This window comes from Colobus angolensis, unplaced genomic scaffold, assembly GCF_000951035.1.
Source record: "Colobus angolensis palliatus isolate OR3802 unplaced genomic scaffold, Cang.pa_1.0 Scaffold233, whole genome shotgun sequence".
NCBI lineage: Eukaryota > Metazoa > Chordata > Mammalia > Primates > Cercopithecidae > Colobus > Colobus angolensis.
The window spans coordinates 2329498-2341766 of NW_012115522.1; the positions used below are offsets into that span (position 1 = coordinate 2329498).

The 12269-nt window shown below is 41.8% G+C and overlaps 1 protein-coding gene across 3 annotated transcripts in view; it reads right to left on the minus strand.

Moving 5' to 3' along the window:
• Nucleotides 1–243: 243 nt before the first annotated feature.
• HMBOX1 (homeobox containing 1) overlaps nt 244–12269 on the minus strand; it is a 166859-nt gene continuing 154833 nt past the window's right edge. For 2 of the 3 annotated variants that reach the window (XM_011944551.1, XM_011944552.1), the window contains 4 exons: nt 8048–8130; nt 5718–5813; nt 4154–4248; nt 244–2175 (listed from right to left, as the gene is read on the minus strand). In XM_011944551.1, the coding sequence (XP_011799941.1) occupies nt 2038–2175; nt 4154–4248; nt 5718–5813; nt 8048–8130 (412 nt within the window). In that variant the 3' untranslated portion in view covers nt 244–2037. Of the gene's footprint in view, nt 2176–3838; nt 3911–4153; nt 4249–5717; nt 5814–8047; nt 8131–12269 lie in introns of all 3 variants that reach the window. The other variant, XM_011944550.1, reaches the window with a different exon arrangement.

Below are 12269 nucleotides of genomic sequence, written 5' to 3' on the forward strand. Positions count from 1 at the left end.
TTCCCCCTGAAATCCACGGACAACAGCAGGACCAAGCCCTGCATATAGCTCTTTAAAGTCACAGACATATATAAGGTGGCACTTTCATGCCCTCTTGAAGACTTTCCTCACACTCACATAAGCAGGATTAACAGATAAGGAAATGACGCAGTCAAGCGTGTGCCTTAAGTGGAAGGAGACCAGCTGGAAACTGGCGGATATTCAGTATCTCCTGAATGAGAAAGAAAATTGAGGAAGGTCATTGAATACATTTGGTGGAGGAGGATGGGTGAAGAGGTAAGGAAATGGCACCTTCCTTTTATCTTAGAAATTGTTTTCAGGTAATGGACAAAAAGAAGCCCTGCTTAACAGCCAGCCCCAAGTGCCCCTTTAAACAAGGCTTCATTATACATAGGAGCAAGGCAGAAAATCCACAGCAGTTGTGCCTCTTTCAGACGCACCCTGTGCTGCTACATTGAAGGCTCTTTCCTCTTACCCACAGTGACAGTGTGTCATTTAATCGGGATGCCAAGAGATCATTTTCATACAAGGCCAGCAGATGTAATTTTCTTTGATGCATGAGTAGTTCATCATTTTGCTACTAGATGACAAGGTGATCACAGGGTGACTTTATAACGCAAGTTCACTGTTTGGTATTTTGAGTTCTCAAAATGAAAAAAAGATTTATCAAATATAAATATCTTTAAAAAGTAACAAAAGTGCTACATATGTGATCAAGGAAAAAAATTCCATTAGTTACTGCCGCTTAAAGTAGATTAAACTTTACAAATATTACCACATCCATTATCAATATGGCTTCCAATTATTAAATAAATTGCCTGTAGCAATACAGCTTTTCACACCTCTCCAAGGACAGAGTAAAGAGAACAGCAAAGCAGTCCCATCGTGTTCTCGTATAGCCACAATGTGAGTAGGAAACGTCCCCTGCTTTTCTCTGCTCCTGTCTGGGCAAGTGTCTGCATCTGTGACAGGCAGCACAACCCCACTATGAAGTCCTCTAGCGACCTCTCAGATTGAGGGGGCTTCCGTTCAATGGATACAAACACTGCAAGTTTTTTCACTCATTTTTGACCTTAGCTCCATCCTTGAAAGACTTTTTTGGTAGCAGGGAAAGGGGACACTGACAGGAGGCAAAGCAACTTCCACGATGACCTCCAAAACTTTTCCAGGCAGGCACTGCTAACTGTGCCGCGGAATGTACAGTGGTTCTGAAAACTGGACTTAGCATCCATTAGACATTCAGCTCATATGTTTTTTTCCAATGCTCTCAAGCTGGGCTTTCTTTTTTTTTTTTTATGACGTTTGGTTTTTGTCTTTGTTTTTAATCATGGTCCCAAAGGCAGAAGGCAGTATTTTATCTACTAAGTCACACAGCTTGTGAGAGGAAAGGATGTCTGTGTCAGGCATGTTAACTTCAAACAAAATCTGAGATCGACTTTTTCCATTGACATTCTTAGCACAGCACCCAAAGAAGTATAATCTAGCCACAGTGTGGCTATAATGAGGCACGGCTTATTGCAGCTGGAAATCAATTATCCTCACATTGAGGTGGGGATTCTAGTGTTCCTTTGACTCTGTGGATACTCCCCAAATGGTGTCTGTCATTCCTGTGCCACAACCTCAGCTTGCATCCTATCAGTCTTGGGGAAGGAAAAGGGGGTACAGACTAGTGTTACAAGAATCTAAAGGTACCCAAGATTTTACACATAGCCTAATATTTGAGAACTGAGGGCTATCTAAATACCTGGAAGCACTTTCTTGGAATGCGAAGACGGAGCAGCAAGATTTTCTAGCCTCACGGGCTGGGAGAGGGAAGTTTGGTTGGTTGGTTGGTTATTATTTACTGGGAATTAATACTGAGAGAGTATATGCAAAGGCTGAGGGCACCATGCCATCTTCACAGAACAAGACCCTAACGGCTACCTGACATACAAGAAACTGCAAGTTATACTGTAAGAACACATGTTAAGGACCGAGGAAAGTCTGCTAAGGTGCTACGTCTAAACTAAGTTAACTTGTCATGTTTAACCTCCCTGATCAGTCATCATCCAGGGCCTCTGTCTTGATTTCGTTGGCTCCTTGTCGGGCCAATGCCAAGATAGTGTGGTTGACTGCTGCCATTTCCACAGCTAATGAGATGGGGTCTTGGTGGTCACTATGGCTCGTACTGTCATCCTAGATGTGCAGAAATAAGAAATGTTGTTAGTGGATTGGAAGAATTCTTCAGTCACAGAAAGACATGCTGGGGGCAAGGGGAGGCAGAACATTCGTGGGAGGAAACTGGGGGAGGGGCTCATGATAGAATAGAGGTAAACTGTATTTAAGTAGACACTGAATGGATATAGGTCCAAAGATTTTCAGTTGATAATTTTAGGATTCAACAAGTAAAAAGCACAAAAAATGTTTTTCCTCACTGAGAATTCTATTCATTCTATTAATAAGGTTGCTGGTGATGATGATCAAACCTGCAGTGATTGATATAAAACCAACAATCTGGATATTTGGATCTTTCTGTTTGTAACAAATATAGCACTAATCACTGAAGGCCATACTAGTGAGCTATTAAATTCCAGATTGCTGCTTTTACAAATAGATTATTAGAATTCATGGTCCCTCTCTGAACTGAAAAATCTAGACAAAACTTACAATTACATCTTACAGATAAAAGGTGCATTTTTGTAAAAAAAGAAAAAAGGAATTCTCAATTACAACAGGACACATGTCTCTGCTGGAAATGGCTACGGGAGAAAGGGGAGGAAGGTGTGGAGCTCTCCTGCTGGAGGCAGCTGTGCAAGGGGAGCGGCAGGCGTCTTACCTAGAACAAGTGTGAAGCTGTCCTCCCCGCGCAGCTCAATGTGTTAAACAATAAAGCTGTGAAGGAAGCTGGCATTGCAGGATGTACGTCAGGCACTGAAGACGGTGTTACAAATAAGGGGTACGTTTCTCACCTGTCATCTTCAGGGGAATTCTGTATCAAAGAGCTTTGGAAAGGGTAAGTCCCTTAAGGAAAAAAACAAACAAAATATGGGATGTGCTGCCCTTAGGGCATCTGTAAAAAAAGATGGAAATGATCCATCTTTGTGGGTAGACTGAAAAATAACAGGAACGTATACGCACAGAAAGACTTACAGAATATTCTCTTGGGGCTATGAAGTAGAGTCCTAAAGGGAAAAAAATGGTAGTTCTTTGGAAGTGTGGACATCATTGCTTCCTTCTGATGTTCACAGATTAGTTTTTAGAATTTATAAAGGGATCAGCACAGACTTGCATGCATTCTAGACGTGTGGTAAACAGAGGCTGTTAAAGAACACACTGGACTATATGAGCTGGCTGGGGGGCAAGGAAAAAGCACAGACCCCAGAAAAATGAGAAGTTTTCTTGCTGTGGTCTAGGGGAAGGCACCACGTGTTCTCTGCATATTCCAAATGGAAATTTACATCCTATCAAAATTTTAATGAAATCTGTCAACATCCATGTGGGGGTCAAGGAGGAACTCCCACGGTCTTTACTGAATTACTCCATGCAGTGGCTACAATTAAATACATTTTCCCCAAAAGCAATGCAGAATAAATCAGGGCGAGGTGACGAGTCATGCAGGTATTGCACTTATGAGAGGATGCATGTGTCAGTGTGCCAGAGACTCTGGAAGAACCACTCCTTTGGGCAGGAGGGTTCCCACTGCAGTGGGGCCAGAGTGAGTGGGGCCTTCCATCGTGCCCTGCATCGGTACATGTTTAGGCATGGGGTCCAGCTGCCCCTAGTATTTCTCAAACACTGAGTGTGTGTCGTGAATGGTGTAACTTGCTTGTTTGGATCAGATCCTCCTCTCTTCTTCTACCTTCTCTGCTTCTCTGCCTCCCTCTGAACTTCTTCCCTCCTCCTCCTCCCCATTGCGTACTTGCCAAGTATCCTGTTGTATGACAATAAATCCATGTGGGTGAATAACAATCTCTCACAAATTCAACAGGACAACCGAATCTTACCACATTCCTTTCAAATTACATGAAATCTAACTAGACACAGGAGCAGAGTGGAGGGACAGTGACTGCTTCCCCTCCCCCACCCCATCAGCCACACCCACGGAACTAAGCTGTCCCACTGTTCAGCCCCTGCTCAGGCACCAAGAACCTCGCCCAGCTGTGCAGGGGCTCACCTGCTCAGAGTAGTCATTCCCGTCGACGTCATCACTGTTCGAGTGGCCTCCTGGACTCTGCACATCTATTCCATGACTCTCCAGGATTGCTGCTTCTTCGAAAAAAGCAAATAGATCCCTAAATTATCTGTTACCTTATCACAATGGCTGAAACACTGAATGAATTTTTGTGCTAAGGAAATTAGAATATAATTAAACAAAAACCTACGTGTCTCTTTTAGACTGTAAGATGGATGAAATTCAAATGCATGTAGGTCAAGGGAGGCACACATTTGCCATTCTGGGGTCTCTGTTACTGTGCATGTTACGTGCTTCATAAATACTTGCTAACTAACTAAACAGTCCTCCTATCTTAGGGTTCTAGAAAGCATATGAGAACTGTACTGATGAATAAAAAGTATATTTACAAAGGAAAGGAAATGAAATGAAATGCATTCTATGCCCATACCACGCTCAATATGCCCGATCTCGTCTGATCTTGGAAGCTAAGGAGGGTCAGACCTGGTTAGTACTTGGATGGGAGAAATGAAATTCAATTTTAGAAGCTAAAAACCAACATCCTACTTGACTCACCAACTTAAATTTCTTATTCTTATGTATTACTGTTACAGTTTTGAATGGGAAAAAATCCTTTATTTCTTCCTTTTTCAGTTGTATTCATAGTTCCCTCTAGGGCACTTCTGGCATTTTTGTTTTCTCTGTTCAGCTTTATTGAAATATAATAAAAATTGTATATATTTATGGTGTACAAGGTGATGTTTTGATATGTGTATATATACATGTATACATGATTACATCCAGAATTCATATTTCTTAAATGCTCTTTATCTCTGCCTTTTGCTGCATTCCTTGTCTATTAAGTCTCTTTCATTCCAAACTGTTAATCGTTTTGTAATATCTAAGTCATAGTCCAGTAATAATAAATTCTGGGTATTACACTCCCTTTCTCAAGACCCTACAAGTATCTTTCATATGTACCACAGGAGTAATCAATTGCTCAGGGGCCATGTCTAATTCTATATTCTAGAACTTTAAGAACAATGAGTTTTATAAAAATATCATTACCATTACAATACAAATAGTGCAAATAATACTAACTGTGGTTTATTAAAAATACAATGAAAGACATTAGAGCAATTTTTGTTAGGCCTAGAAGTTAGGATCTGGCATGGTGGCTCACGCCTGTAATCCCAGCACTTTGGGAGGCCGAGGCAGACAGATCACCTGAGGTCGGGAGTTCGAGACCAGCCTGACCCACATGGAGAAACCCTATCTCTACTAAAAATACAAAATTAGCCAGGTGTGGTGGCGCATGCCTGTAATCCCAGCTACTCAGGAGGATGAGGCAGGAGAATCACTTGAACCCGGGTGGCAGAGGTTGCGGTGAGCCGAGATCGCGCCACTGCACTCCAGCCCGGGCAACAAGAGCGAAACTCCATCTCAAAAAAAAAAAAAGAAGTTAGGATCCTTTAGACTTGCAGTTTCTAAACTGAAGTTAATCTTAATATAAACACGACGTTCACAACTGCAGCACAAGAGAAAAGCAGCCTCACTGATACATTACCAATATTGGCTCTCCTCTTGATCTCCTTCCTTCTGTTAGCAAACCAATTATATACTTTCAGGGAGGTAACTCTTTCCAGATCTGACAGTTTTTTGCCTGTAAATACATGCAATAAAATTCAGATAATCTGTATCTGGGATCCAAGAATAAACTAGTTTTAAGGGCTAATATTTTTATTTTGTTGCTTTTGATTACATTTGTTGCCAAAACTATAGATGCAGAGGGATGTTTAAAGTATTACCTGGTACCGTGTACACACCCCAATTATTGAATGAATAAATACGTAAATGAATACAAACACAGCAACTAGTAACACAACATGCTTCAATTGAGAAAGCCATATATAATATTAGAGAATTCCACAAAGTCAGTTGGCTAGGGTGCCAGATCCATGTTCATATGACAGTACTATGGGGGTTTCATTTAATTACCATTACTGTATCAGAATAAGTTATTCTTTTTTATTTTTTTGAGAAAGGGTCTCACTCTCTTACCTAGGCTAGAATGCAGTGGTGCAATATAGCTCACTGCAGCCTTGACCTCCTGGGCTCAAGTGATCCTTCCACCTCAGCCCCCCGGGTAGCTGGGACTACAGGCCCAAGCCACCATACCAAGCTAATTTTTGTGGTTTTTGTAGAGATGGGGTCTCACCATGTTGCCCAGGTAGCCTCCAACTCCTGGGCTCAAGCTATCTGCTCACCTTGGCCTCCCAAAATGCTGGGATTACAGGCGTGAGCCACACAACGACCCAAGATAAGTTCTTCTTTGTCAAGTATCCAGACAACAAAAATTTACTTAGATCTTTAAGACCTTATGTTAACTAATTACCTGCTATCTTAGGACAGAGGATATTATACATGTTTTCTTGAAGGCTGAAGGCTGCTATGACTATCCATTATTATAACTGGGTTTGACTACATAGCCCAATTCAAGTTGCATTTTAGATTTACCATCTTTGAAGTCCAATGTGATTTTTTTTTTTTTTTTTTGAGACAGTGTCTCACTCTGTCTCCCAGGCTGGAGTGCAGTGGCGCAATCTCGGCTCACTGCAAGCTCCGCCTCCTGGGTTCATGCCATTCTCCTGCCTCAGCCTCCCAAGTAGCTGGGACTACAGACACCCGCCACCATGCCTGGCTAATTTTTTTGTATTTTTAGTAGAGACGGGGTTTCACCGTGTTAGCCAGGGTGGTCTCGATCTCCTGACCTCGTGATCCGCCCGCCTTGGCCTCCCAAAGTGCTGGGATTACAGGCACGAGCCACCGCACCTGGCAAAAAGTCCAATGTGGTTTCTTACGGATAGTACACCATGCTTGCCAATACAGACCCCTCTGTAACATTCCCTCCTCACCTTTCCTTTTGTTTTTCGGCTATTAATCCACAGTGTGTGAAGAAACCAGAAAGCAGGTTTGTTAGGGTCTTGATGATACAGGGGCAACATGTTCCAGGGAGAATTCAAGTTTCTGCACAGCTTTAGGGCTGGGACTTTTGGCATGCTTGAAACAGGGTACAGATTCCTTTCACTTATGTGTCACTGGAGCAGAGTTTGTAGGGTCTACATTGCTAGAAGTCTGGCTTCTGGGTGAGGGAGAATGAAGGTCTACTTAATTTTATAAAACACTGATACTTTCATATGTAGCCTTTAGGCCAATCAAAATAACTGGCCACATGGAAATCAATTGGATCTATTAACTGAAAATGGTTTATATTTAACAAAATCTGTAAAATGTGAAATAATATTTTAGCACAAGGAAGAAAATACGTTTGAAATATTTAAGTGGGTTTGCTGAGTTTGGAACAACAGGACTTCAAAATGGTACCTGCCCTAAATTTTTCTTAGCTAAGCAAGCACAACTCATCTCAATGTGGAAAGGAGATAGAAACTAACTACAAAAAGAATTCTTTTCCTAAAGAGAAATACAGCATTTTACAATTTATAACAATTGTTTTAAAAAATTCTATCTTAATTTTATATTGACAAAGCTTGCTTAAATATTTAAAACTTTAACACTGTTTCACAATATCTTTTAGCTAAATTCTTAGAAAAGGAAATCTACACATTAAAAAAATACTAATTTCAAGGTCTCATATCTCATGTGGGGTCATTCCTTGAAAACTCTCCTATGTGAGCATTTGATTTTGAGTACCATAAAAGCATCCCTCAGAAGTACTGTGTGAGGAGGACAGGGCACTGGCCACCTGCTGAAGGACGGCACAGACTGAGCCGGGAGCACTATGCCAACGCACGCACAAGATTAACTGTCCTAGAGGTCAACCTGTAACCAAGCGCTGTGCTACACCACCGCAGAGCAAGGCTATGCCTGCGACCTTACCTGGCTTCTGTATAACTGCATTGCAAGCGTTTGCAATTTCTTCCCTCTTAGCTTCATCTGGATATTGATTCTCATTGAAGTAACTGCAGAGGCAACCAACACAAACACAAAGTTTTTATTTTTCAAACATACTCTCATTAAAACACTAACTCGTTGAAAAATATGTGCTGTAAGATTGTGTCCAGGTCCAGGCTGTCGAATGGAATGTTCTGTGAGAGTAGAATCTTCTATGCTGTCCAGTATGGTAGCCACAACTCACAAATGGCTACTGAGCACTTGAAAGGAGGCTAATGTCAGGGATGGAATTTGAATTTTATTTAATTTTAATTTAAATTTGAATAGCTCCATGTGACTAGTGACTATTATATGGGACAGAACAGGTCTACATACTGCTCTGCTTCATTAAAAGATGTCATTGATATAGCAAAAATTTGAAATTACCCACGTATCCATCAATAGGAGAATGGCAGAACAAATTATGGGATATCTATACTTATACATTGCTATTTAAAACTAGTAGGAAAAAATAAGTTAGAGTTCTGTCCCCTGACGTGGAGGGATGTTTATGACATATTTCTAAGTGAGGAAAACTATCCGCAGAATAATACTGAAAACACTGTTATTTTCAATATTGGTATTATACCAATAATAATATGAAAATATCATTACATAATTTAAAAATTCCTATGTGTACATAAGTTTGCATAGATGAAAGCTGGAAGACTACACAGTAAGCTTAAATACTGGTTACTGATTTTTGGGGAGGGGGCTTAGCGGGAGGAGTTTAAACATTTTCTTTTTCATTTGTTAAAAAAGTATGTATTACTTTTGCACTTTTTAAAGAACAATAGTACTTTAAAGAAAGAATAAATTTACTTAACCCATCCTTAGAATTCTCAGACCTATCAGACTGCATGTGGGAATAGAATGCTTATTAGTGCTACTTTTTCAGTCACCCATGAGTTTAAAAAAAGAAAAGGAGAACTTTCATGGTTTCAACTTGGAAACTTCCAATCAGGAAATGGGCCCCTGACAAATTCTAGCACCTACCATTTTTCACGGGGTTCCCTTTCCCTGTAATCCAGTCTTTCTTAAGCCTTCAGCACTCCTGTCTGCATTGGTGGAAATGCCATCCTACTGTGAACAGCACTGGAGGACCCAGCCCTTCCTGAGGATGACCTGCAAACCCAGCTTCTAACACTGACTCCCTCCTCTCACCGCCCACTCTTCCTCTGAGGGCATGCCTTCACTGCAGTTATTTATTTATTTAACCTCATCTGATGTCTCATCTGATGTAGTCCTGACTCACAACAGCTGCCCCCACCTAACTACCTTCTCTTCTGTAAAACTTTCATCATATAGCTATATCCTCCCAGTCTTGTCAACTACCACCCTCCACCATGGTCTTCTGCTTTATAGCATCTCTTCCTGCACAATTTTCTGCTGTCATTTCTGGGACTCCAGTGTGCATACTGAGTATTTTTCCAAGTCACTACCCTCATAATTGCTTCACTTTCACATTTCTAATGGCTTGTCTCTGCTCTATGTCTGCTATTTACTTAGGCTAAGAAGCTTTGGATTAACTCTGAGAACTAACAGCACGGCTGTCACCTAGGAGCCAGTTAGAATAGCAGAATCTTAGACCCCACCTCAGACTTACTAAATCAGAATCTGAATTTTAACAAGATTTCCAGGTGACCTAAATGCACAGGTCATAACTTCTGAGATATACTGGATGAGTTCATTTACACAAAATTTAACAAAAACAAAAAGCAGATACTAACTACCTAATATGTGCTTGTCACTGTGGATAAATAAAGATGATATAGTTTCCGACTCTGAAGTGTTCACAGTCCACTAGAAAGAGACATGTAAGTCAATACCCTGTGGTGAAATGCCATAGGATGTACGGACAGAGCACTGAGGGAGCATGGATGAATGTGTGCTCAGTGTTGTTGGCAGGAGCCTGGAAAGGCGTCACTGAGGAGTGCCATCTGAATTAGGTCTAGAGGATGTGCAGGAGATTGCAAGGCAGAGAAGAGGAGGAAAAGCATTTTATTTAAGAGGGAACGGCATATGCAAAGGCAAAATGGCAGATAAAAGCTTTTGAGGATTCTGGGCATAGAGAAGAGTTAAATGTGGCCGGGCGTGGTGGCTCAAGCCTGTAATCCCAGCACTTTGGGAGGCCGAGACGGGCGGATCACGAGGTCAGGAGATCGAGACCATCCTGGCTAACATGGTGAAACCCCGTCTATACTAAAAAATACAAAAAATTAGCCGGGCAAGGTGGCGGGCACCTGTAGTCCCAGCTACTCGGGAGGCTGAGGCAGGAGAATGGCGTGAATCCGGGAGGCGGAGCTTGCAATGAGCTGAGATCCGGCCACTGCACTCCAGCCCGGGCGACAGAGCGAGACTCCGTCTCAAAAAAAAAGAGTTAAATGTGGCTAGAACATGGGGCTTGTACAAAGCAATGAGATACTGGCCTGGAAAGGTGGGATGAGGCCAGCTTGTGAAGACCCTTGTGTGCTCCTCAAGAAGACTTCATACTGAAATAAACAGGATGCCTTAGAAGTTTCCAAGATACACAGAGATATACTCCCATCTGTTCTTTAGAAAGACAACACTTTATCTTCAAGGCTTAACCCTTGGAATTCTACCTCCATGATCTTCAATTCTGAAATTCCCCAGTCAACTTTGTATTTACCTATGCCTCCTCTTCAAAATAATTTGTTCTGCACTTTCTTTTTTTTTGAGGTGGAGTCTTGTTCTGTCACCCGGGCTGGAGTGCGGTGGCCGATCTCAGCTCACTGCAAGCTCCGCCTCCCGGGTTTACGCCATTCTCCTGCCTCAGCCTCCCAAGTAGATGGGACTACAGGCGCCCGCCACCTCGCCCGGCTAGTTTTTTGTATTTTTAGTGGAGACAGGGTTTCACCATGTTAGCCGGGATGGTCTCGATCTCCTGACCTCGTGATCCGCCCGTCTCGGCCTCCCAAAGTGCTGGGATTACAGGCTTGAGCCACCGCGCCCGGCCCCACTTTCTTTATTCTAACTCCTTAATCCCCCCAACCAGTTAAAACAAAAACAAAAACAAAAACAATCTCTGTTTTTCACTCCTCTTTGGGCTTCACCTCTCATTTTTTAGCCTGAACTCCATGGCATGTGAAATCAGCAACTTCCCTTAGAGAAACTAGGTTGTTTAGCTTTTCTGTCCTTCCACCATACCTGTCCAGTCAATCTCCTACCCTGCAGAAAGCAACTTCCATTTATTTTCTTCCATCCTTTTCTCAGGGGACCAAGTGTTCCTGGACAATGTCATAAAATAGGGCCAATTGGTTTTTTAATAAATCCACATTTTTCAATCTTAACTGAGACCCTCATTTCTGTCGGGAATTCTTTTGGTCTTTTCTAACCCATTGCCTTTCATATCCCATCTTTCCTGCCCCATTTACCTGAAAACTTTGCACTCTCTTACCCCAAGCCCTCAAATTGACCACTGTCACTTTTTGCAGATGACCTTGCTTTCTCTCTTACGAAGATGGAGATTATTTAATATGAGTTAATTGCTTGGCTTCTCAACTTGTATACTGTTCTAAGCATTACTCATTCATTTGTCTTATGGCAGAGGAAGATGAATGCACTCTCCTCCCCTTCAAGGTCAACTTCTCCGCTTTTGTCTTTGACCTCATTCCCCTTCCTTTCATTTTCTCAACTCTCTCCTTTCTTTCCTGCATATCTCATCTTTTCCATGTGCCCATACAGTGATCTTACTTCACTGATTTTATAATACATATTTCTTCATTATTGTGATCTCTGAAGTCAGGATGCATTTTATAATTGGTGGTGTTCTGTCTCCCTTACTGGCACGTCAAATAAGGTGTGTCTTAAAATCCAAGGCCTTCTTAGACTTGATGGGGATACACTACTTGCTAAGACCTACGGGTTCCTATTAAGCAATAGCTCTTTGGCCAGTACACCTCATTGTGTTAACTTTTCTTCCAAGTGACTGCAAAGCCTGTAATGATACTGTACCTGCTCCAGTGCCTGATTAATATTCCTAAAGCACATCTCTAGTTACTATCCTGTTCAGAAATTCTCAAAGGTTTATTATAGAGGTGTTCAAAGTCCCCTCTAAACAACCTCATAAAAACCCTGGAAGAAAATCTAGGTAGTACCATTCAGGACTTAGGCATGGGCAAGGACTTCATGTCTAAAACACCAAAAG